We start from the raw sequence: 25371 nt of genomic DNA on the forward strand, positions 1-25371 counted from the left end.
GTTGTGTGAGTTACGCTAGCTAACGGGGGGCGGTTGTGTGAGTTGCGCTTGCTAACGAGGGCGGTTGTGTGAGTTGTGCTAGCTAACGGGGATGGTTGTGTGAGTTGCGCTAGCATACGGGGCGGATGTGTGAGTTGCGCTAGCTAACGGGGATGGTTGTGTCAGTTGCGCTAGCTAACGGGGGCGGTTGTGTGAGTTGCGCTAGCTAACGGGGGCGGTTGTGTGAGTTGCGCTAGCTAACGGGGGCGGTTGTGTGAGTTGCGCTAGCTAACGGGGGATGGTTGTCTGAGTTGCGCTAGCTAACGGGGCGGTTGTGTGAGTTGCGCTAGCTAACGGGGATGGTTGTGTGAGTTGCGCTAGCTAACGGGGCGGTTGTGTGAGTTGCGCTAGCTAACGGGGGCGGTTGTGTGAGTTGCGCTAGCTAACGGTGGCGGTTGTGTGAGTTGCGCTAGCTAACGGGGATGGTTGTGTGAGTTGCGCTAGCTAACGGTGGGCGGTTGTGTGAGTTGCGCTAGCTAACGGGGGTGGTTGTGTGAGTTGCGCTGGCTAACGGGGCGGTTGTGTGAGTTGTCCTAGCTAACGGGGGCGGTTGTGTGAGTTGCGCTAGCTAACGGGGCGGTTGTGTGAGTTGCGCTAGCTAACGGGGGCGGTTGTGTGAGTTGCGCTAGCTAACAGGGGCGGTTGTGTGAGTTGCGCTAGCTAACGGGGCGGTTGTGTGAGTTGCGCTAGCTGACGGGGCGGTTGTGTGAGTTGCTCTAGCTGACGGGGCGGTTGTGTGAGTTGCGCTAGCTAACGGGGCGGTTGTGTGAGCTGCGCTAGCTAACGGGGGCGGTTGTGCTAGCTAAGGGGGCGGTTGTGTGAGTTACGCTAGCTACTGGGGGGCAGTTGTGTGAGTTGCGCTAGCTAACGAGGGGCGGTTGTGTGAGTTGCGCTAGCTAACGAGGGCGGTTGTGTGAGTTGCGCTAGCTAACGGGGCTGGTTGTGTGAGTTGCGCTAGCTAACGGGGCGGTTGTGTGAGTTGCGCTAGCTAACGGGGGCGGTTGTGTGAGTTGCGCTAGCTAACGGGGGCGGTTGTGTGAGTTGCGCTAGCTAACGAGGGCAGTTGTGTGAGTTGTGCTAGCTAACGGGGATGGTTGTGTGAGTTGCGCTAGCTAACGGGGGCGGTTGTGTGAGTTGCGCTAGCTAACGGGGGCGGTTGTGTGAGTTGCGCTAGCTAACGGGGCGGTTGTGTGAGTTGCGCTAGCTAACGAGGGCAGTTGTGTGACTTGCGCTAGCTAACGGGGCGGTTGTGTGAGTTGCGCTAGCTAACGGGGGCGGTTGTGTGAGTTGCGCTAGCTAACGGGGCGGTTGTGTGAGTTGCGCTAGCTAACGGGGGCGGTTGTGTGAGTTGCGCTAGCTGACGGGGCGGTTGTGTGAGTTGCGCTAGCTAACGGGGGCGGTTGTGTGAGTTGTCCTAGCTAACGCGGGCGGTTGTGTGAGTTGCGCTAGCTAACTGGGGGGCTGTTGTGTGAGTTGCGCTAGCTAACGGGGCGGTTGTGTGAGTTGCGCTAGCTAACGGGGGCGGTTGTGTGAGTTGCGCTAGCTAACGGGCGGCGGTTGTGTGAGTTGCGCTAGCTAACGGGGCGGTTGTGTGAGTTGTCCTAGCTAACGGGGGGTGGTTGTGTGAGTTGTCCTAGCTAACGCGGGCGGTTGTGTGAGTTGCGCTAGCTAACGGGGGGCTGTTGTGTGAGTTGCGCTAGCTAACGGGGGGCGGTTGTGTGAGTTGCGCTAGCTAACGGGGGCGGTTGTGTGAGTTGCGCTAGCTAACGGGGCGGTTGTGTGAGTTGCGCTAGCTAACGGGGGATGGTTGTCTGAGTTGCGCTAGCTAACGGGGCGGTTGTGTTAGTTGGGCTAGCTAACGGGGATGGTTGTGTGAGTTGCGCTAGCTAACGGGGCGGTTGTGTGAGTTGCGCTAGCTAACGGGGGCGGTTGTGTGAGTTGCGCTAGCTAACGGGGGATGGTTGTGTGAGATGCGCTAGCTAACGGGGCGGTTGTGTGAGTTGCGCTAGCTAACGGGGATGGTTGTGTGAGTTGGCGCTAGCTAACGGGGCGGTTGTGTGAGTTGCGCTAGCTAACGGGGGCGGTTGTGTGAGTTGCGCTAGCTAACGGTGGCGGTTGTGTGAGTTGCGCTAGCTAACGGGGATGGTTGTGTGTGTTGCGCTAGCTAACGGGGCGGTTGTGTGAGTTGCGCTAGCTAACGGGGGCGGTTGTGTGAGTTGCGCTAGCTAACGGGGATGGTTGTCTGAGATGCGCCTAGCTAACGGGGCGGTTGTGTGAGTTGCGCTAGCTAACGGGGATGGTTGTGTGAGTTGCGCTAGCTAACGGGGGGCGGTTGTGTGAGTTGCGCTAGCTAACGGGGGCGGTTGTGTGAGTTGCGCTAGCTAACGGTGGCGGTTGTGTGAGTTGCGCTAGCTAACGGGGATGGTTGTGTGTGTTGCGCTAGCTAACGGGGCGGTTGTGTGAGTTGCGCTAGCTAACGGGGGCGGTTGTGTGAGTTGTCCTAGCTAACGGGGGGCTGTTGTGTGAGTTGCGCTAGCTAACGGGGGCGGTTGTGTGAGTTGCGCTAGCTAACGGGGCGGTTGTGTGAGTTGCGCTAGCTGACGGGGGCGGTTGGGTGAGTTGCGCTAGCTAACGGGGGCGGTTGTGTGAGTTGCGCTAGCTAACGGGGGCGGTTGTGTGAGTTGCTCTAGCTGACGGGGCGGTTGTGTGAGTTGCGCTAGCTAACGAGGGCGGTTGTGTGAGTTGCGCTAGCTAACGGGGGCGGTTGTGTGAGTTGCGCTAGCTAACGGGGGCGGTTGTGTGAGTTGCGCTAGCTGACGGGGCGGTTGTGTGAGTTGCGCTAGCTAACGGGGCGGTTGTGTGAGTTGCGCTAGCTAACGGGGCGGTTGTGTGAGTTGCGCTAGCTAACGGGGGCGGTTGTGTGAGTTGCGCTAGCTAACGGGGACGGTTGTCTGAGTTGCGCTAGCTAACGTGGCGGTTGTGTGAGTTGCGCTAGCTAACGGGGATGGTTGTGTGAGTTGCGCTAGCTAACGGGGGCGGTTGTGTGAGTTACGCTAGCTAACGGGGGCGGTTGTGTGAGTTGCGCTTGCTAACGAGGGCGGTTGTGTGAGTTGCGCTAGCTAACGGGGATGGTTGTGTGAGTTGCGCTAGCATACCGGGCGGATGTGTGAGTTGCGCTAGCTAACGGGGATGGTTGTGTCAGTTGCGCTAGCTAACGGGGGCGGTTGTGTGAGTTGCGCTAGCTAACGGGGGCAGTTGTGTGAGTTGCGCTAGCTAACGGGGATGGTTGTGTGAGTTGTCCTAGCTAACGCGGGCGGTTGTGTGAGTTGCGCTAGCTAACGGGGGGGCTGTTGTGTGAGTTGCGCTAGCTAACGAGGGGCGGTTGTGTGAGTTGCGCTAGCTAACGAGGGCGGTTGTGTGAGTTGTGCTAGCTAACGGGGATGGTTGTGTGAGTTGCGCTAGCTAACGGGGCGGTTGTGTGAGTTGCGCTAGCTAACGGGGGGCGGTTGTGTGAGTTGCGCTAGCTAACGGGGGACGGTTGTGTGAGTTGCTCTAGCTAACGAGGGCAGTTGTGTGAGTTGCGCTAGCTAACGGGGGCAGTTGTGTGAGTTGCGCTAGCTAACGGGGCGGTTGTGTGAGTTGCGCTAGCTAACGGGGGCGGTTGGCTAGCTAACGGGGCGGTTGTGTGAGTTGCGCTAGCTAATGGGGGCGGTTGTGTGAGTTGCGCTAGCTAACGGGGGGCGGTTGTGTGAGTTGTGCTAGCTAACGGGGATGGTTGTGTGAGTTGCGCTAGCTAACGGGGCGGTTGTGTGAGTTGCGCAAGCTAACGGGGGCGGTTGTGTGAGTTGCGCTAGCTAACGGGGGCGGTTGTGTGAGTTGCGCTAGCTAACGAGGGCAGTTGTGTGACTTGCGCTAGCTAACGGGGCGGTTGTGTGAGTTGCGCTAGCTAACGGGGGTGGTTGTGTGAGTTGCGCTAGCTAACGGGGATGGTTGTGTCAGTTGCGCTAGCTAACGGGGGCGGTTGTGTGAGTTGCGCTAGCTAACGGGGGCAGCTGTGTGAGTTGCGCTAGCTAACGGGGGCGGTTGTGTGAGTTGCGCTAGCTAACGGGGGATGGTTGTCTGAGTTGCGCTAGCTAACGGGGCGGTTGTGTGAGTTGCGCTAGCTAACGGGGATGGTTGTGTGAGTTGTCGCTAGCTAACGGGGCGGTTGTGTGAGTTGCGCTAGCTAACGGGGGCGGTTGTGTGAGTTGTCCTAGCTAACGGGGGTGGTTGTGTGAGTTGTCCTAGCTAACGGGGCGGTTGTGTTAGTTGCGCTAGCTAACGGGGGGGCTGTTGTGTGAGTTGCGCTAGCTAACGGGGGCGGTTGTTTGAGTTGCGCTAGCTAACGGGGGCGGTTGTGTGAGTTGCGCTAGCTAACGGGGGCGGTTGTGTGAGTTGCGCTAGCTAACGGGGGATGGTTGTCTGAGTTGCGCTAGCTAACGGGGCGGTTGTGTTAGTTGCGCTAGCTAACGGGTACGGTTGTGTGAGTTGCGCTAGCTAACGGGGCGGTTGTGTGAGTTGCGCTAGCTAACGGGGCGGTTGTGTGAGTTGCGCTAGCTAACGGGGGATGGTTGTGTGAGATGCGCTAGCTAACGGGGGCGGTTGTGTGAGTTGCGCTAGCTAACGGGGATGGTTGTGTGAGTTGCGCTAGCTAACGGGGGCGGTTGTGTGAGTTACGCTAGCTAACGGGGCGGTTGTGTGAGTTGCGCTTGCTAACGAGGGCGGTTGTGTGAGTTGCGCTAGCTAACGGGGATGGTTGTGTGAGTTGCGCTAGCAAACGGGCGGATGTGTGAGTTGCGCTAGCTAACGGGGATGGTTGTGTCAGTTGCGCTAGCTAACGGGGCGGTTGTGTGAGTTGCGCTAGCTAACGGGGGCGGTTGTGTGAGTTGCGCTAGCTAACGGGGGCGGTTGTGTGAGTTGCGCTAGCTAACGGGGATGGTTGTCTGAGTTGCGCTAGCTAACGGGGCGGTTGTGTGAGTTGCGCTAGCTAACGGGGATGGTTGTGTGAGTTGCGCTAGCTAACGGGGGCGGTTGTGTGAGTTGCGCTAGCTAACGGGGGCGGTTGTGTGAGTTGCGCTAGCTAACGGTGGGCGGTTGTGTGAGTTGCGCTAGCTAACGGGGATGGTTGTGTGAGTTGCGCTAGCTAACGGTGGGCGGTTGTGTGAGTTGCTCTAGCTAACGGGGGTGGTTGTGTGAGTTGCGCTGGCTAACGGGGGCGGTTGTGTGAGTTGTCCTAGCTAACGGGGGCGGTTGTGTGAGTTGCGCTAGCTAACGGGGGCGGTTGTGTGAGTTGCGCTAGCTAACGGGGCGGTTGTGTGAGTTGCGCTAGCTAACAGGGGCGGTTGTGTGAGTTGCGCTAGCTAACGGGGGCGGTTGTGTGAGTTGCGCTAGCTGACGGGGCGGTTGTGTGAGTTGCTCTAGCTGACGGGGCGGTTGTGTGAGTTGCGCTAGCTAACGGGGGCGGTTGTGTGAGCTGCGCTAGCTAACGGGGCGGTTGTGCTAGCTAAGGGGGCGGTTGTGTGAGTTGCGCTAGCTACCGGGGGCAGTTGTGTGAGTTGCGCTAGCTAACGAGGGCGGTTGTGTGAGTTGCGCTAGCTAACGAGGGCAGTTGTGTGAGTTGCGCTAGCTAACGGGGATGGTTGTGTGAGTTGCGCTAGCTAACGGGGCGGTTGTGTGAGTTGCGCTAGCTAACGGGGGCGGTTGTGTGAGTTGCGCTAGCTAACGGGGCGGTTGTGTGAGTTGCGCTAGCTAACGAGGGCGGTTGTGTGAGTTGCGCTAGCTAACGGGGATGGTTGTGTGAGTTGCGCTAGCTAACGGGGGCGGTTGTGTGAGTTGCGCTAGCTAACGGGGGCGGTTGTGTGAGTTGCGCTAGCTAACGGGGGCGGTTGTGTGAGTTGCGCTAGCTAACGAGGGCAGTTGTGTGACTTGCGCTAGCTAACGGGGCGGTTGTGTGAGTTGCGCTAGCTAACGGGGGCGGTTGTGTGAGTTGCGCTAGCTAACGGGGGCGGTTGTGTGAGTTGCGCTAGCTAACGGGGCGGTTGTGTGAGTTGCGCTAGCTAACGGGGGCGGTTGTGTGAGTTGCGCTAGCTAACGGGGGTGGTTGTGTGAGTTGTCCTAGCTAACGCGGGCGGTTGTGTGAGTTGCGCTAGCTAACTGGGGGGCTGTTGTGTGAGTTGCGCTAGCTAACGGGGGCGGTTGTGTGAGTTGCGCTAGCTAACGGGGGCGGTTGTGTGAGTTGCGCTAGCTAACGGGCGGCGGTTGTGTGAGTTGCGCTAGCTAACGGGGGCGGTTGTGTGAGTTGTCCTAGCTAACGGGGGTGGTTGTGTGAGTTGTCCTAGCTAACGGGGCGGTTGTGTGAGTTGCGCTAGCTAACGGGGGCGGTTGTGTGAGTTGCGCTAGCTAACGGGGGCGGTTGTGTGAGTTGCGCTAGCTAACGGGGGCGGTTGTGTGAGTTGCGCTAGCTAACGGGGCGGTTGTGTGAGTTGCGCTAGCTAACGGGGATGGTTGTCTGAGTTGCGCTAGCTAACGGGGCGGTTGTGTTAGTTGCGCTAGCTAACGGGGGTGGTTGTGTGAGTTGCGCTAGCTAACGGGGCGGTTGTGTGAGTTGCGCTAGCTAACGGGGCGGTTGTGTGAGTTGCGCTAGCTAACGGGGGCGGTTGTGTGAGTTGCGCTAGCTAACGGGGATGGTTGTCTGAGTTGCGCTAGCTAACGGGGCGGTTGTGTGAGTTGCGCTAGCTAACGGGGACGGTTGTGTGTGTTGCGCTAGCTAACGGGGGCGGTTGTGTGAGTTGCGCTAGCTAACGGGGGCGGTTGTGTGAGTTGCGCTAGCTAACGGGGATGGTTGTCTGAGATGCGCTAGCTAACGGGGCGGTTGTGTGAGTTGCGCTAGCTAACGGGGATGGTTGTGTGAGTTGCGCTAGCTAACGGGGGCGGTTGTGTGAGTTGCGCTAGCTAACGGGGGCGGTTGTGTGAGTTGCGCTAGCTAACGGTGGCGGTTGTGTGAGTTGCGCTAGCTAACGGGGATGGTTGTGTGTGTTGCGCTAGCTAACGGGGCGGTTGTGTGAGTTGCGCTAGCTAACGGGGGCGGTTGTGTGAGTTGTCCTAGCTAACGGGGGGCTGTTGTGTGAGTTGCGCTAGCTAACGGGGGCGGTTGTGTGAGTTGCGCTAGCTGACGGGGGCGGTTGTGTGAGTTGCGCTAGCTAACGGGGCGGTTGTGTGAGTTGCGCTAGCTAACGGGGCGGTTGTGTGAGTTGCGCTAGCTAACGGGGCGGTTGTGTGAGTTGCTCTAGCTAACGGGGCGGTTGTGTGAGTTGCGCTAGCTAACGGGGCGGTTGTGTGAGTTGCGCTAGCTAACGGGGACGGTTGTGTGAGTTGCGCTAGCTAACGGGGGACGGTTGTGTGAGTTGCGCTAGCTAACGGGGGCGGTTGTGTGAGTTGCGCTAGCTAACGGGGGCGGTTGTGTGAGTTGCTCTAGCTAACGGGGCGGTTGTGTGAGTTGCGCTAGCTAACGGGGCGGTTGTGTGAGTTGCGCTAGCTAACGGGGACGGTTGTCTGAGTTGCGCTAGCTAACGTGGCGGTTGTGTGAGTTGCGCTAGCTAACGGGGATGGTTGTGTGAGTTGCGCTAGCTAACGGGGGGCGGTTGTGTGAGTTACGCTAGCTAACGGGGGCGGTTGTGTGAGTTGCGCTTGCTAACGAGGGCGGTTGTGTGAGTTGCGCTAGCTAACGGGGATGGTTGTGTGAGTTGCGCTAGCTAACGGGCGGATTGTGTGAGTTGCGCTAGCTAACGGGGCGGTTGTGTGAGTTGCGCTAGCTAACGGGGGCGGTTGTGTGAGTTGCGCTAGCTAACGGGGGTGGTTGTGTGAGTTGCGCTAGCTAACGGGGCGGTTGTGTGAGTTGCGCTAGCTAACGGGGGGCTGTTGTGTGAGTTGCGCTAGCTAACGAGGGGCGGTTGTGTGAGTTGCGCTAGCTAACGAGGGCAGTTGTGTGAGTTGTGCTAGCTAACGGGGATGGTTGTGTGAGTTGCGCTAGCTAACGGGGGCGGTTGTGTGAGTTGCGCCTAGCTAACGGGGGCGGTTGTGTGAGTTGCGCTAGCTAACGGGGGACGGTTGTGTGAGTTGCGCTAGCTAACGAGGGCGGTTGTGTGAGTTGCGCTAGCTAACGGGGGCGGTTGTGTGAGTTGCGCTAGCTAACGGGGCGGTTGTGTGAGTTGCGCTAGCTAACGGGGCGGTTGTGCCTAGCTAACGGGGCGGTTGTGTGAGTTGCGCTAGCTAACGGGGGCGGTTGTGTGAGTTGCGCTAGCTAACGGGGGCGGTTGTGTGAGTTGTGCTAGCTAACGGGGGCGGTTGTGTGAGTTGCGCTAGCTAACGGGGCGGTTGTGTGAGTTGCGCAAGCTAACGGGGGCGGTTGTGTGAGTTGCGCTAGCTAACGGGGGCGGTTGTGTGAGTTGCGCTAGCTAACGAGGGCAGTTGTGTGACTTGCGCTAGCTAACGGGGGCGGTTGTGTGAGTTGCGCTAGCTAACGGGGGTGGTTGTGTGAGTTGCGCTAGCAAACGGGGCGGTTGTGTGAGTTGCGCTAGCTAACGGGGACGGTTGTGTCAGTTGCGCTAGCTAACGGGGGCGGTTGTGTGAGTTGCGCTAGCTAACGGGGGCGGTTGTGTGAGTTGCGCTAGCTAACGGGGCGGTTGTGTGAGTTGCGCTAGCTAACGGGGGCTGGTTGTCTGAGTTGCGCTAGCTAACGGGGCGGTTGTGTGAGTTGCGCTAGCTAACGGGGATGGTTGTGTGAGTTGTCCTAGCTAACGCGGGCGGTTGTGTGAGTTGCGCTAGCTAACGGGGGGCTGTTGTGTGAGTTGCGCTAGCTAACGAGGGGCGGTTGTGTGAGTTGCGCTAGCTAACGAGGGCGGTTGTGTGAGTTGCGCTAGCTAACGGGGTGGTTGTGTGAGTTGCGCTAGCTAACGGGGCGGTTGTGTGAGTTGCGCTAGCTAACGGGGGGCGGTTGTGTGAGTTGCGCTAGCTAACGGGGGCGGTTGTGTGAGTTGCGCTAGCTAACGAGGGCGGTTGTGTGAGTTGCGCTAGCTAACGGGGGCGGTTGTGTGAGTTGCGCTAGCTAACGGGGCGGTTGTGTGAGTTGCGCTAGCTAACGGGGCGGTTGTGCTAGCTAACGGGGCGGTTGTGTGAGTTGCGCTAGCTAACGGGGGCGGTTGTGTGAGTTGCGCTAGCTAACGGGGGCGGTTGTGTGAGTTGCGCTAGCTAACGGGGACGGTTGTGTGAGTTGCGCTAGCTAACGGGGCGGTTGTGTGAGTTGCGCAAGCTAACGGGGGCGGTTGTGTGAGTTGCGCTAGCTAACGGGGCGGTTGTGTGAGTTGCGCTAGCTAACGAGGGCGGTTGTGTGACTTGCGCTAGCTAACGGGGCGGTTGTGTGAGTTGCGCTAGCTAACGGGGGCGGTTGTGTGAGTTGCGCTAGCTAACGGGGGTGGTTGTGTGAGTTGTCCTAGCTAACGCGGGCGGTTGTGTGAGTTGCGCTAGCTAACGTGGGCGGTTGTGTGAGTTGCGCTAGCTAACGGGGGGCTGTTGTGTGAGTTTCGCTAGCTAACGGGGGCGGTTGTGTGAGTTGCGCTAGCTAACGGGGGCGGTTGTGTGAGTTGCTCTAGCTAACGGGGGCGGTTGTGTGAGTTGCGCTAGCTAACGGGGCGGTTGTGTGAGTTGCGCTAGCTAACGGGGGCGGTTGTGTGAGTTGTGCTAGCTAACGGGGGCGGTTGTGTGAGTTGCGCTTGCTAACGGGGCGGTTGTGTGAGTTGCGCTAGCAAACGGGGATGGTTGTGTGAGTTGCGCTAGCTAACGGGGCGGTTGTGCTAGCTAACGGGGGCGGTTGTGTGAGTTGCGCTAGCTAACGGGGGGCGGTTGTGTGAGTTGCGCTAGCTAACGGGTGCGGTTGTGTGAGTTGCGCTAGCTAACGAGGGCAGTTGTGTGAGTTGCGCTAGCTAACGGGGATGGTTGTGTGAGTTGCGCTAGCTAACGGGGGCGGTTGTGTGAGTTGCGCTAGCTAACGGGGGCGGTTGTGTGAGTTGCGCTAGCTAACGGGGGCGGTTGTGTGAGTTGCGCTAGCTAACGAGGGCGGTTGTGTGACTTGCGCTAGCTAACGGGGGCGGTTGTGTGAGTTGCGCTAGCTAACGGGGGGTGGTTGTGTGAGTTGCGCTAGCTAACGGGGCGGTTGTGTGAGTTGCGCTAGCTAACGGGGGCGGTTGTGTGAGTTGCGCTAGCTAACGGGGGCGGTTGTGTGAGTTGCGCTAGCTAACGGGGGTGGTTGTGTGAGTTGTCCTAGCTAACGCGGGCGGTTGTGTGAGTTGCGCTAGCTAACTGGGGGCTGTTGTGTGAGTTGCGCTAGCTAACGGGGCGGTTGTGTGAGTTGGGCTAGCTAACGGGGATGGTTGTGTGAGTTGCGCTAGCTAACGGGCGGCGGTTGTGTGAGTTGCGCTAGCTAACGAGGGCGGTTGTGTGAGTTGCGCTAGCTAACGAGGGCGGTTGTGTGAGTTGCGCTAGCTAACGAGGGCAGTTGTGTGAGTTGCGCTAGCTAACGGGGGCGGTTGTGTGAGTTGCGCTAGCTAACGGGGGCGGTTGTGTGAGTTGTCCTAGCTAACGGGGGGTGGTTGTGTGAGTTGTCCTAGCTAACGGGGCGGTTGTGTTAGTTGCGCTAGCTAACGGGGGGCTGTTGTGTGAGTTGCGCTAGCTAACGGGGGCGGTTGTTTGAGTTGCGCTAGCTAACGGGGGCGGTTGTGTGAGTTGCGCTAGCTAACGGGGGCGGTTGTGTGAGTTGCGCTAGCTAACGGGGGATGGTTGTCTGAGTTGCGCTAGCTAACGGGGCGGTTGTGTTAGTTGGGCTAGCTAACGGGTATGGTTGTGTGAGTTGCGCTAGCTAACGGGGGCGGTTGTGTGAGTTGCGCTAGCTAACGGGGCGGTTGTGTGAGTTGCGCTAGCTAACGGGGGTGGTTGTGTGAGTTGCGCTAGCTAACGGGGCGGTTGTGTGAGTTGCGCTAGCTAACGGGGCTGGTTGTGTGAGTTGCGCTAGCTAACGGGGGCGGTTGTGTGAGTTACGCTAGCTAACGGGGGCGGTTGTGTGAGTTGCGCTTGCTAACGAGGGCGGTTGTGTGAGTTGCGCTAGCTAACGGGGATGGTTGTGTGAGTTGCGCTAGCAAACGGGGCGGATGTGTGAGTTGCGCTAGCTAACGGGGATGGTTGTGTCAGTTGCGCTAGCTAACGGGGCGGTTGTGTGAGTTGCGCTAGCTAACGGGGGCGGTTGTGTGAGTTGCGCTAGCTAACGGGGGCGGTTGTGTGAGTTGCGCTAGCTAACGGGGGCTGGTTGTGTGAGTTGCGCTAGCTAACGGGGCGGTTGTGTGAGTTGCGCTAGCTAACGGGGGCGGTTGTGTGAGTTGCGCTAGCTAACGGGGGCGGTTGTGTGAGTTGCGCTAGCTAACGGGGGCGGTTGTGTGAGTTGCGCTAGCTAACGGTGGGCGGTTGTGTGAGTTGCGCTAGCTAACGGGGGTGGTTGTGTGAGTTGCGCTAGCTAACGGTGGCGGTTGTGTGAGTTGCTCTAGCTAACGGGGATGGTTGTGTGAGTTGCGCTAGCTAACGGGGGCGGTTGTGTGAGTTGTCCTAGCTAACGGGGGCGGTTGTGTGAGTTGCGCTAGCTAACGGGGGCGGTTGTGTGAGTTGCGCTAGCTAACGGGGGCGGTTGTGTGAGTTGCGCTAGCTAACAGGGGCGGTTGTGTGAGTTGCGCTAGCTAACGGGGCGGTTGTGTGAGTTGCGCTAGCTAACGGGGCGGTTGTGTGAGTTGCGCTAGCTAACGGGGGCGGTTGTGTGAGTTGCGCTAGCTAACGGGGCGGTTGTGTGAGTTGCGCTAGCTAACGGGGGCGGTTGTGCTAGCTAAGGGGCGGTTGTGTGAGTTGCGCTAGCTAACGGGGGGCAGTTGTGTGAGTTGCGCTAGCTAACGAGGGGCGGTTGTGTGAGTTGCGCTAGCTAACGAGGGCGGTTGTGTGAGTTGCGCTAGCTAACGGGGATGGTTGTGTGAGTTGCGCTAGCTAACGGGGCGGTTGTGTGAGTTGCGCTAGCTAACGGGGGCGGTTGTCTGAGTTGCGCTAGCTAACGGGGCGGTTGTGTGAGTTGCGCAAGCTAACGGGGGCGGTTGTGTGAGTTGCGCTAGCTAACGGGGGCGGTTGTGTGAGTTGCGCTAGCTAACGAGGGCAGTTGTGTGACTTGCGCTAGCTAACGGGGCGGTTGTGTGAGTTGCGCTAGCTAACGGGGGTGGTTGTGTGAGTTGCGCTAGCTAACGGGGGCGGTTGTGTGAGTTGCGCTAGCTAACGGGGGCGGTTGTGTGAGTTGCGCTAGCTAACGGGGGCGGTTGTGTGAGTTGCGCTAGCTAACGGGGGCGGTTGTGTGAGTTGCGCTAGCTAACGGGGGCGGTTGTGTGAGTTGCGCTAGCTAACGGGGGCGGTTGTGTGAGTTGCGCTAGCTAACGGGAGCGGTTGTGTGAGTTGCGCTAGCTAACGGGGGCGGTTGTGTGAGTTGCGCTAGCTAACGCGGGCGGTTGTGTGAGTTGCGCTAGCTAACGGGGGGCTGTTGTGTGAGTTGCGCTAGCTAACGGGGCGGTTGTTTGAGTTGCGCTAGCTAACGGGGGCGGTTGTGTGAGTTGCGCTAGCTAACGGGGCGGTTGTGTGAGTTGCGCTAGCTAACGGGGGTGGTTGTGTGAGTTGCGCTAGCTAACGGGGCGGTTGTGTTAGTTGCGCTAGCTAACGGGGACGGTTGTGTGAGTTGCGCTAGCTAACGGGGGCGGTTGTGTGAGTTGCGCTAGCTAACGGGGCGGTTGTGTGAGTTGCGCTAGCTAACGGGGGCGGTTGTGTGAGATGCGCTAGCTAACGGGGCGGTTGTGTGAGTTGCGCTAGCTAACGGGGGCGGTTGTGTGAGTTGCGCTAGCTAACGGGGGCGGTTGTGTGAGTTGCGCTAGCTAACGGGGGGCGGTTGTGTGAGTTGCGCTAGCTAACAGTGGGCGGTTGTGTGAGTTGCGCTAGCTAACGGGGATGGTTGTGTGTGTTGCGCTAGCTAACGGGGCGGTTGTGTGAGTTGCGCTAGCTAACGGGGGCGGTTGTGTGAGTTGCCCTAGCTAACGGGGGCGGTTGTGTGAGTTGCGCTAGCTAACGGGGCGGTTGTGTGAGTTGCGCTAGCTAACGGGGGGCGGTTGTGTGAGTTGCGCTAGCTAACGGGGCGGTTGTGTGAGTTGCGCTAGCTAACGGGGGCGGTTGTGTGAGTTGCGCTAGCTAACGGGGCGGTTGTGTGAGTTGCTCTAGCTAACGGGGGCGGTTGTGTGAGTTGCGCTAGCTAACGAGGGCGGTTGTGTGAGTTGCGCTAGCTAACGAGGGCAGTTGTGTGAGTTGCGCTAGCTAACGGGGATGGTTGTGTGAGTTGCGCTAGCTAACGGGGGCGGTTGTGTGAGTTGCGCTAGCTAACGGGGGCGGTTGTGTGAGTTGCGCTAGCTAACGGGGGCGGTTGTGTGAGTTGCGCTAGCTAACGAGGGCGGTTGTGTGAGTTGCGCTAGCTAACGGGGGCGGTTGTGTGAGTTGCGCTAGCTAACGGGGGCGGTTGTGTGAGTTGCGCAAGCTAACGGGGGCGGTTGTGTGAGTTGCGCTAGCTAACGGGGGCGGTTGTGTGAGTTGCGCTAGCTAACGAGGGCAGTTGTGTGACTTGCGCTAGCTAACGGGGCGGTTGTGTGAGTTGCGCTAGCTAACGGGGGCGGTTGTGTGAGTTGCGCTAGCTAACGGGGGCGGTTGTGTGAGTTGCGCTAGCTAACGGGGCGGTTGTGTGAGTTGCGCTAGCTAACGGGGCGGTTGTGTGAGTTGCGCTAGCTAACGGGGGGTGGTTGTGTGAGTTGTCCTAGCTAACGGGGGCGGTTGTGTGAGTTGCGCTAGCTAACTGGGGGCTGTTGTGTGAGTTGCGCTAGCTAACGGGGGCGGTTGTGTGAGTTGCGCTAGCTAACGGGGGCGGTTGTGTGAGTTGCGCTAGCTAACGGGCGGCGGTTGTGTGAGTTGCGCTAGCTAACGGGGGCGGTTGTGTGAGTTGTCCTAGCTAACGGGGGGTGGTTGTGTGAGTTGTCCTAGCTAACGCCGGGCGGTTGTGTGAGTTGCGCTAGCTAACGGGGGGGCTGTTGTGTGAGTTGCGCTAGCTAACGGGGGGCGGTTGTTTGAGTTGCGCTAGCTAACGGGGCGGTTGTGTGAGTTGCGCTAGCTAACGGGGGCGGTTGTGTGAGTTGCGCTAGCTAACGGGGGATGGTTGTCTGAGTTGCGCTAGCTAACGGGGCGGTTGTGTTAGTTGCGCTAGCTAACGGGGGTGGTTGTGTGAGTTGCGCTAGCTAACGGGGCGGTTGTGTGAGTTGCGCTAGCTAACGGGGGCGGTTGTGTGAGTTGCGCTAGCTAACGGGGGCTGGTTGTCTGAGTTGCGCTAGCTAACGGGGGCGGTTGTGTGAGTTGCGCTAGCTAACGGGGATGGTTGTGTGAGTTGCGCTAGCTAACGGGGGCGGTTGTGTGAGTTGCGCTAGCTAACGGGGGGCGGTTGTGTGAGTTGCGCTAGCTAACAGTGGGCGGTTGTGTGAGTTGCGCTAGCTAACGGGGATGGTTGTGTGTGTTGCGCTAGCTAACGGGGCGGTTGTGTGAGTTGCGCTAGCTAACGGGGGCGGTTGTGTGAGTTGCCCTAGCTAACGGGGGGCTGTTGTGTGAGTTGCGCTAGCTAACGGGGGCTGTTCTGTGAGTTGCGCTAGCTAACGGGGGGCGGTTGTGTGAGTTGCGCTAGCTAACGGGGCGGTTGTGTGAGTTGCGCTAGCTAACGGGGGCGGTTGTGTGAGTTGCGCTAGCTAACGGGGGCGGTTGTGTGAGTTGCTCTAGCTAACGGGGCGGTTGTGTGAGTTGCGCTAGCTAACGGGGCGGTTGTGTGAGTTGCGCTAGCTAACGGGGGCGGTTGTGTGAGTTGCGCTAGCTAACGGGGGCGGTTGTGTGAGTTGCGCTAGCTAACGGGGGCGGTTGTGTGAGTTGCGCTAGCTAACGGGTGCGGTTGTGTGAGTTGCGCTAGCTAACGGGGGCGGTTGTGTGAGTTGCGCTAGCTAACGGGGCGGTTGTGTGAGTTGCGCTAGCTAACGGGGGTGGTTGTCTGAGTTGCGCTAGCTAACGGGGCGGTTGTGTGAGTTGCGCTAGCTAACGGGGACGGTTGTGTGAGTTGCGCTAGCTAACGGGGGCGGTTGTGTGAGTTGCGCTAGCTAACGGGGGCGGTTGTGTGAGTTGCGCTAGCTAACGGTGGGCGGTTGTGTGAGTTGCGCTAGCTAACGGGGGCGGTTGTGTGAGTTGCGCTAGCTAACGGGGGCGGTTGTGTGAGTTGCTCTAGCTGACGGGGCGGTTGTGTGAGTTGCTCTAGCTAACGGGGCGGTTGTGTGAGTTGCGCTAGCTAACGGGGCGGTTGTGTGAGCTGCGCTAGCTAACGGGGGCGGTTGTGCTAGCTAACGGGGCGGTTGTGTGAGTTGCGCTAGCTACCGGGGGCGGTTGTGTGAGTTGCGCTAGCTAACGAGGGCGGTTGTGTGAGTTGCGCTAGCTAACGAGGGCGGTTGTGTGAGTTGCGCTAGCTAACGGGGGCGGTTGTGTGAGTTGCGCTAGCTAACGGGGCGGTTGTGTGAGTTGCGCTAGCTAACGGGGGCGGTTGTGTGAGTTGCGCTAGCTAACGGGGGGCGGTTGTGTGAGTTGCGCTAGCTAACGAGGGCGGTTGTGTGAGTTGCGCTAGCTAACGGGGCTGGTTGTGTGAGTTGCGCTAGCTAACGGGGCGGTTGTGTGAGTTGCGCTAGCTAACGGGGGCGGTTGTGTGAGTTGCGCTAGCTAACGGGGGCGGTTGTGTGAGTTGCGCTAGCTAACGGGGGCAGTTGTGTGACTTGCGCTAGCTAACGGGGCGGTTGTGTGAGTTGCGCTAGCTAACGGGGGCGGTTGTGTGAGTTGCGCTAGCTAACGGGGCGGTTGTGTGAGTTGCGCTAGCTAACGGGGGCGGTTGTGTGAGTTGCGCTAGCTAACGGGGGCGGTTGTGTGAGTTGCGCTAGCTAACGGGGTGGTTGTGTGAGTTGTCCTAGCTAACGCGGGCGGTTGTGTGAGTTGCGCTAGCTAACTGGGGGCTGTTGTGTGAGTTGCGCTAGCTAACGGGGCGGTTGTGTGAGTTGCGCTAGCTAACGGGGGCGGTTGTGTGAGTTGTCCTAGCTAACGGGGGGTGGTTGTGTGAGTTGCCCTAGCTAACGCGGGCGGTTGTGTGAGTTGCGCTAGCTAACGGGGGGGCTGTTGTGTGAGTTGCGCTAGCTAACGGGGCGGTTGTTTGAGTTGCGCTAGCTAACGGGGGCGGTTGTGTGAGTTGCGCTAGCTAACGGGGCGGTTGTGTGAGTTGCGCTAGCTAACGGGGATGGTTGTCTGAGTTGCGCTAGCTAACGGGGCGGTTGTGTGAGTTGCGCTAGCTAACGGGGCTGGTTGTGTGAGTTGCGCTAGCTAACGGGGGCGGTTGTGTGAGTTGCGCTAGCTAACGGGGCGGTTGTGTGAGTTGCGCTAGCTAACGGGGGCTGGTTGTCTGAGATGCGCTAGCTAACGGGGCGGTTGTGTGAGTTGCGCTAGCTAACGGGGATGGTTGTGTGAGTTGCGCTAGCTAACGGGGGCGGTTGTGTGAGTTGCGCTAGCTAACGGGGGCGGTTGTGTGAGTTGCGCTAGCTAACGGTGGCGGTTGTGTGAGTTGCGCTAGCTAACGGGGATGGTTGTGTGAGTTGCGCTAGCTAACGGGGGCGGTTGTGTGAGTTGCGCTAGCTAACGGGGGTGGTTGTGTGAGTTGTCCTAGCTAACGGGGGGCTGTTGTGTGAGTTGCGCTAGCTAACGGGGGCGGTTGTGTGAGTTGCGCTAGCTAACGGGGCGGTTGTGTGAGTTGCGCTAGCTGACGGGGCGGTTGTGTGAGTTGCGCTAGCTAACGGGGCGGTTGTGTGAGTTGCGCTAGCTAACGGGGGATGGTTGTCTGAGTTGCGCTAGCTAACGGGGCGGTTGTGTGAGTTGCGCTAGCTAACGGGGATGGTTGTGTGAGTTGCGCTAGCTAACGGGGGCGGTTGTGTGAGTTGCGCTAGCTAACGGGGGCGGTTGTGTGAGTTGCGCTAGCTAACGGGGGCGGTTGTGTGAGTTGCGCTAGCTAACGGGGATGGTTCTGTGAGTTGCGCTAGCTAACGGGGGCGGTTGTGTGAGTTGCGCTAGCTAACGGGGGTGGTTGTGTGAGTTGTCGCTAGCTAACGGGGGGCTGTTGTGTGAGTTGCGCTAGCTAACGGGGGCGGTTGTGTGAGTTGCGCTAGCTAACGGGGCGGTTGTGTGAGTTGCGCTAGCTGACGGGGGCGGTTGTGTGAGTTGCGCTAGCTAACGGGGCGGTTGTGTGAGTTGCGCTAGCTAACGGGGGCGGTTGTGTGAGTTGCGCTAGCTAACGGGGGCGGTTGTGTGAGTTGCGCTAGCTAACGGGGGCGGTTGTGTGAGTTGCGCTAGCTAACGGGGACGGTTGTGTGAGTTGCGCTAGCTAACGGGGGGCGGTTGTGTGAGTTGCGCTAGCTAACGGGGGCGGTTGTGTGAGTTGCGCTAGCTGACGGGGGCGGTTGTGTGAGTTGCTCTAGCTAACGGGGCGGTTGTGTGAGTTGCGCTAGCTAACGGGGGCGGTTGTGTGAGTTGCGCTAGCTAACGGGGGACGGTTGTCTGAGTTGCGCTAGCTAACGGGGCGGTTGTGTGAGTTGCGCTAGCTAACGGGGATGGTTGTGTGAGTTGCGCTAGCTAACGGGGGGCGGTTGTGTGAGTTGCGCTAGCTAACGGGGGCGGTTGTGTGAGTTGCGCTTGCTAACGAGGGCGGTTGTGTGAGTTGCGCTAGCTAACGGGGATGGTTGTGTGAGTTGCGCTAGCATAACGGGGCGGATGTGTGAGTTGCGCTAGCTAACGGGGATGGTTGTGTCAGTTGCGCTAGCTAACGGGGGCGGTTGTGTGAGTTGCGCTAGCTAACGGGGGCGGTTGTGTGAGTTGCGCTAGCTAACGGGGCGGTTGTGTGAGTTGCGCTAGCTAACGGGGATGGTTGTCTGAGTTGCGCTAGCTAACGGGCGGTTGTGTGAGTTGCGCTAGCTAACGGGGATGGTTGTGTGAGTTGCGCTAGCTAACGGGGGCGGTTGTGTGAGTTGCGCTAGCTAACGGGGGCGGTTGTGTGAGTTGCGCTAGCTAACGGTGGGCGGTTGTGTGAGTTGCGCTAGCTAACGGGGATGGTTGTGTGAGTTGCGCTAGCTAACGGGGCGGTTGTGTGAGTTGTCCTAGCTAACGGGGGGCGGTTGTGTGAGTTGCGCTAGCTAACGGGGGCGGTTGTGTGAGTTGCGCTAGCTAACGGGGGCGGTTGTGTGAGTTGCGCTAGCTAACGGGGGCGGTTGTGTGAGTTGCGCTAGCTAACGGGGGCGGTTGTGTGAGTTGCTCTAGCTAACGGGGCGGTTGTGTGAGTTGCGCTAGCTAACGGGGGCGGTTGTGTGAGTTGCGCTAGCTAACGGGGCGGTTGTGTGAGCTGCGCTAGCTAACGGGGCGGTTGTGCAGCTAACGGGGCGGTTGTGTGAGTTGCGCTAGCTACTGGGGGCAGTTGTGTGAGTTGCGCTAGCTAACGGGGGCGGTTGTGTGAGTTGCGCTAGCTAACGAGGGCGGTTGTGTGAGTTGCGCTAGCTAACGGGGATGGTTGTGTGAGTTGCGCTAGCTAACGGGGGCGGTTGTGTGAGTTGCGCTAGCTAACGGGGGCGGTTGTGTGAGTTGCGCTAGCTAACGGGGGGCGGTTGTGTGAGTTGCGCTAGCTAACGAGGGCGGTTGTGTGAGTTGCGCTAGCTAACGGGGGCGGTTGTGTGAGTTGCGCTAGCTAACGGGGGCGGTTGTGTGAGTTGCGCTAGCTAACGGGGGCGGTTGTGCTAGCTAACGGGGCGGTTGTGTGAGTTGCGCTAGCTAACGGGGGCGGTTGTGTGAGTTGCGCTAGCTAACGGGGGCGGTTGTGTGAGTTGCGCTAGCTAACGGGGCTGGTTGTGTGAGTTGCGCTAGCTAACGGGGCGGTTGTGTGAGTTGCGCTAGCTAACGGGGGCGGTTGTGTGAGTTGCGCTAGCTAACGGGGGCGGTTGTGTGAGTTGCGCTAGCTAACGAGGGCGGTTGTGTGACTTGCGCTAGCTAACGGGGCGGTTGTGTGAGTTGCGCTAGCTAACGGGGGCGGTTGTGTGAGTTGCGCTAGCTAACGGGGTGGTTGTGTGAGTTGCGCTAGCTAACGGGGGATGGTTGTGTGAGTTGCGCTAGCTAACGGGGGCGGTTGTGTGAGTTGCGCAAGCTAATGGGGGCGGTTGTGTGAGTTGCGCTAGCTAACGGGGGCGGTTGTGTGAGTTGCGCTAGCTAACGAGGGCAGTTGTGTGAGTTGCGCTAGCTAACGTGGGCGGTTGTGTGAGTTGCGCTAGCTAACGGGGGTGGTTGTGTGAGTTGCGCTAGCTAACGGGGGTGGTTGTGTGAGTTGTCCTAGCTAACGCGGGCGGTTGTGTGAGTTGCGCTAGCTAACGGGGGCGGTTGTGTGAGTTGCGCTAGCTAACGGGGGCTGTTGTGTGAGTTGCGCTAGCTAACGGGGGCGGTTGTGTGAGTTGCGCTAGCTAACGGGGATGGTTGTGTGAGTTGCGCTAGCTAACGGGGGCGGTTGTGCCTAGCTAACGGGGCGGTTGTGTGAGTTGCGCTAGCTAACGGGGGCGGTTGTGTGAGTTGCGCTAGCTAACGGGGGCGGTTGTGTGAGTTGCGCTAGCTAACGAGGGCGGTTGTGTGAGTTGCGCTAGCTAACGGGGATGGTTGTGTGAGTTGCGCTAGCTAACGGGGCGGTTGTGTGAGTTGCGCAAGCTAACGGGGGCGGTTGTGTGAGTTGCGCTAGCTAACGGGGGCGGTTGTGTGAGTTGCGCTAGCTAACGAGGGCAGTTGTGTGACTTGCGCTAGCTAACGGGGGCGGTTGTGTGAGTTGCGCTTGCTAACGGGGCGGTTGTGTGAGTTGCGCTAGCTAACGGGGGTGGTTGTGTGAGTTGCGCTAGCTAACGGGGCGGTTGTGCCTAGCTAACGGGGCGGTTGTGTGAGTTGCGCTAGCTAACGGGGGCGGTTGTGTGAGTTGCGCTAGCTAACGGGGGCGGTTGTGTGAGTTGCGCTAGCTAACGGGGGCGGTTGTGTGAGTTGCGCTTGCTAACGGGGGCGGTTGTGTGAGTTGCGCTAGCTAACGGGGATGGTTGTGTGAGTTGCGCTAGCTAACGGGGCGGTTGTGGTTGCGCTAGCTAACGGGGCGGTTGTGTGAGTTGCGCTAGCTAACGGGGGCGGTTGTGTGAGTTGCGCTAGCTAACGGGGGCGGTTGTGTGAGTTGCGCTAGCTAACGAGGGCGGTTGTGTGAGTTGCGCTAGCTAACGGGGATGGTTGTGTGAGTTGCGCTAGCTAACGGGGGCGGTTGTGTGAGTTGCGCTAGCTAACGGGGGGCGGTTGTGTGAGTTGCGCTAGCTAACGGGGGCGGTTGTGTGAGTTGCGCTAGCTAACGAGGGCAGTTGTGTGACTTGCGCTAGCTAACGGGGCGGTTGTGTGAGTTGCGCTAGCTAACGGGGGTGGTTGTGTGAGTTGCGCTAGCTAACGGGGCGGTTGTGTGAGTTGCGCTAGCTAACGGGGGCGGTTGTGTGAGTTGCGCTAGCTAACGGGGCGGTTGTGTGAGTTGCGCTAGCTAACGGGGGGTGGTTGTGTGAGTTGCCCTAGCTAACGCGGGCGGTTGTGTGAGTTGCGCTAGCTAACTGGGGGCGGTTGTGTGAGTTGCGCTAGCTAACGGGGGCGGTTGTGTGAGTTGCGCTAGCTAACGGGGCGGTTGTGTGAGTTGCGCTAGCTAACGGGGCGGTTGTGTGAGTTGCGCTAGCTAACGGGGCGGTTGTGTGAGTTGCGCTAGCTAACGGGGCGGTTGTGCTAGCTAACGGGGATGGTTGTGTGAGTTGCGCTAGCTAACGGGGGCGGTTGTGTGAGTTGCGCTAGCTAACGGGGGCGGTTGTGTGAGTTGCGCTAGCTAACGGGGCGGTTGTGTGAGTTGCGCTAGCTAACGAGGGCAGTTTTGTGACTTGCGCTAGCTAACGGGGCGGTTGTGTGAGTTGCGCTAGCTAACGGGAGTGGTTGTGTGAGTTGTCCTAGCTAACGCGGGCGGTTGTGTGAGTTGCGCTAGCTAACGGGGGCGGTTGTGTGAGTTGCGCTAGCTAACGGGGCGGTTGTGTGAGTTGCGCTAGCTAACGGGGGCGGTTGTGTGAGTTGCGCTAGCTAACGGGGGCGTTTGTGTGAGTTGCGCTAGCTAACGGGGGCGGTTGTGCTAGCTAACGGGCGGTTGTGTGAGTTGCGCTAGCTAACGGGGGCGGTTGTGTGAGTTGCGCTAGCTAACGGGGGCGGTTGTGTGAGTTGCGCTAGCTAACGAGGGCAGTTGTGTGAGTTGTGCTAGCTAACGGGGATGGTTGTGTGAGTTGCGCTAGCTAACGGGGGCGGTTGTGTGAGTTGCGCTAGCTAACGGGGGGCGGTTGTGTGAGTTGCGCTAGCTAACGAGGGCGGTTGTGTGAGTTGCGCTAGCTAACGGGGATGGTTGTGTGAGTTGCGCTAGCTAACGGGGCGGTTGTGTGAGTTGCGCTAGCTAACGGGGGCGGTTGTGTGAGTTGCGCTAGCTAACGGGGGCGGTTGTGTGAGTTGCGCTAGCTAACGGGGCAGTTGTGTGACTTGCGCTAGCTAACGGGGGCGGTTGTGTGAGTTGCGCTAGCTAACGGGGGTGGTTGTGTGAGTTGCGCTAGCTAACGGGGCGGTTGTGTGAGTTGCGCTAGCTAACGGGGGCGGTTGTGTGAGTTGCGCTAGCTAACGGGGGCGGTTGTGTGAGTTGCGCTAGCTAACGGGGGTGGTTGTGTGAGTTGTCCTAGCTAACGCGGGCGGTTGTGTGAGTTGCGCTAGCTAACTGGGGGCTGTTGTGTGAGTTGCGCTAGCTAACGGGGCGGTTGTGTGAGTTGCGCTAGCTAACGGGGCGGTTGTGTGAGTTGCGCCTAGCTAACGGGGCGGTTGTGTGAGTTGCGCTAGCTAACGGGGCGGTTGTGTGAGTTGCGCTAGCTAACGGGGCGGTTGTGCTAGCTAACGGGAATGGTTGTGTGAGTTGCGCTAGCTAACGGGGGCGGTTGTGTGAGTTGCGCTAGCTAATGGGGGCGGTTGTGTGAGTTGCGCTAGCTAACGGGGGCGGTTGTGTGAGTTGCGCTAGCTAACGAGGGCAGTTTTGTGACTTGCGCTAGCTAACGGGGCGGTTGTGTGAGTTGCGCTAGCTAACGGGGAGTGGTTGTGTGAGTTGTCCTAGCTAACGCGGGCGGTTGTGTGAGTTGCGCTAGCTAACGGGGCGGTTGTGTGAGTTGCGCTAGCTAACGGGGGCGGTTGTGTGAGTTGCGCTAGCTAACGGGGGCGGTTGTGTGAGTTGCGCTAGCTAACGGGGGCGGTTGAGTGAGTTGCGCTAGCTAACGGGGGGCGGTTGTGCTAGCTAACGGGGCGGTTGTGTGAGTTGCGCTAGCTAACGGGGGCGGTTGTGTGAGTTGCGCTAGCTAACGGGGGGCAGTTGTGTGAGTTGCGCTAGCTAACGAGGGCGGTTGTGTGAGTTGCGCTAGCTAACGGGGATGGTTGTGTGAGTTGCGCTAGCTAACGGGGCGGTTGTGTGAGTTGCGCTAGCTAACGGGGGGCGGTTGTGTGAGTTGCGCTAGCTAACGGGGGCGGTTGTGTGAGTTGCGCTAGCTAACGAGGGCGGTTGTGTGACTTGCGCTAGCTAACGGGGCGGTTGTGTGAGTTGCGCTAGCTAACGGGGGGTGGTTGTGTGAGTTGTCCTAGCTAACGCGGGCGGTTGTGTGAGTTGCGCTAGCTAACGGGGCGGTTGTGTGAGTTGCGCTAGCTAACGGGGGCGGTTGTGTGAGTTGCGTTAGCTGACGTGGGCGGTTGTGTGATTTGCTCTAGCTAACGGGGGGCGGTTGTGTGAGTTGCGCTAGCTAACGGGGGGGGTTGTGTGAGTTGCGCTAGCTAACGGGGGCGGTTGTGTGAGTTGCGCTAGCTAACGGGGGGCGGTTGTGTGAGTTGCGCTAGCTAACGGGGGGCGGTTGTGTGAGTTGCGCTAGCTAACGGGGGCGGTTGTGTGAGTTGCGCTAGCTAACGGGGGCGGTTGTGTGAGTTGCGCTAGCTAACGGGGCGGTTGTGTGAGTTGCGCTAGCTAACGGGGCGGTTGTGCTAGCTAACGGGGCGGTTGTGTGAGTTGCGCTAGCTAATGGGGGGCGGTTGTGTGAGTTGCGCTAGCTAACGGGGGCGGTTGTGTGAGTTGCGCTAGCTAACGAGGGCAGTTGTGTGAGTTGTGCTAGCTAACGGGGATGGTTGTGTGAGTTGCGCTAGCTAACGGGGGCGGTTGTGTGAGTTGCGCTAGCTAACGGGGGCGGTTGTGTGAGTTGCGCTAGCTAACGAGGGCAGTTGTGTGAGTTGCGCTAGCTAACGGGGCGGTTGTGTGAGTTGCGCTAGCTAACGGGGGTGGTTGTGTGAGTTGTCCTAGCTAACGCGGGCGGTTGTGTGAGTTGCGCTAGCTAACGGGGCGGTTGTGTGAGTTGCGCTAGCTAACGGGGGGCTGTTGTGTGAGTTGCGCTAGCTAACGGGGCGGTTGTGTGAGCTGCGCTAGCTAACGGGGGCGGTTGTGTGAGTTGCGCTAGCTAACGGGGCGGTTGTGTGAGTTGCTCTAGCTAACGGGGATGGTTGTGTGAGTTGCGCTAGCTAACGGGGGCGGTTGTGTGAGTTGCGCTAGCTAACGGGGCGGTTGTGTGAGTTGCTCTAGCTAACGGGGCGGTTGTGTGAGTTGCGCTAGCTAACGGGGCGGTTGTGTGAGTTGCGCTAGCTAACGGGGCGGTTGTGTGAGTTGCGCTAGCTAACGGGGGACGGTTGTCTGAGTTGCGCTAGCTAACGGGGGCGGTTGTGTGAGTTGCGCTAGCTAACGGGGGCGGTTGTGTGAGTTGCTCTAGCTAACGGGGGCGGTTGTGTGAGTTGCGCTAGCTGAAGGGGGCGGTTGTGTGAGTTGCGCTAGCTAACGGGGAGGTTGTGTGAGTTGCGCTAGCTAACGGGGGCGGTTGTCTGAGTTGCGCTAGCTAACGGGGGCGGTTATGTGAGTTGCGCTAGCTAAAGGGGGCGGTTGTGTGAGTTGCGCTAGCTAACGGGGGCGGTTGTGTGAGTTGCGCCTAGCTGAACGGGGGCGGTTGTGTGAGTTGCGCTAGCTAACGGGGGAGGTTGTGTGAGTTGCGCTAGCGAACGGGGGCGGTTGTGTGAGTTGCGCTAGCTAACGGGGGACGGTTGTCTGAGTTGCGCTAGCGAACGGGGCGGTTGTGTGAGTTGCGCTAGCTAACGGGGATGGTTGTGTGAGTTGCGCTAGCTAACGGGGGGCGGTTGTGTGAGTTGCGCTGGCTAACGGGGGGCGGTTGTGTGAGTTGCGCTAGCTAACGGAGGCGGTTTTGTGTTTTTCCAGTTGGAGCCGGGGTTGCTGGATGAGACTCAGATCGCTACCATCCTCAGAGAGATTCTGAAGGGTCTGGAATACCTCCACTCAGAGAAGAAGATACACAGAGATATCAAAGGTACTAAATAGCATGGATTCTAGTAGGGGCTAACCTAGCTAACAGGGATACTAGTAGGGGCTAACCTAGCTAACAGGGATACTAGTAGCGGCTAACAGGGATACTAGTAGGGGCTAACCTAGCTAACAGGGGTACTAGTAGGGGCTAACCTAGCTAACAGGGATACTATTAGGGTCTAACCTAACTAGCATGGATACTAGTAGGGGCTAACCTAACTAGCATGGATACTAGTAGGGGCTAACCTAACTAACAGGGATACTAGTAGGGGCTAACCTAACTAGCATGGATACTAGTAGGGGCTAACCTAGCTAACAGGGATACTAGTAGGGGCTAACCTAACTAGCATGGATACTAGTAGGGGCTAACCTAACTAGCATGGATACTAGTAGGTGCTAACCTAGCTAACAGGGACACTAGTAGGGGCTAACCTAACTAACAGGGACACTAGTAGGGGCTAACAGGGATACTAGTAGGAGCTAACCTAGCTAACAGGGGTACTAGTAGGGGCTAACCTATCTAACAGGGGTACTAGTAGGGGCTAACCTAGCTAACAGGGATACTAGTAGGGGCTAAC

At 59.0% G+C, this 25371-nt stretch overlaps 1 protein-coding gene across 1 annotated transcript in view; it reads left to right on the forward strand.

Moving 5' to 3' along the window:
- The window catches only part of LOC106575832 (serine/threonine-protein kinase 24), a gene marked incomplete at its 5' end in the record, with an annotated part of 194213 nt that overhangs the window by 32592 nt on the left and 136250 nt on the right, over window positions 1-25371 (forward strand). The window contains one exon of the mRNA XM_045699652.1: window positions 24689-24797. Within this exon, the coding sequence (XP_045555608.1) occupies window positions 24689-24797 (109 nt within the window). The remainder of the gene's footprint in view (window positions 1-24688; window positions 24798-25371) is intronic.

Source organism: Salmo salar, chromosome ssa17 (genome assembly GCF_905237065.1).
Source record: "Salmo salar chromosome ssa17, Ssal_v3.1, whole genome shotgun sequence".
Taxonomy (NCBI): Eukaryota; Metazoa; Chordata; class Actinopteri; order Salmoniformes; family Salmonidae; genus Salmo; species Salmo salar.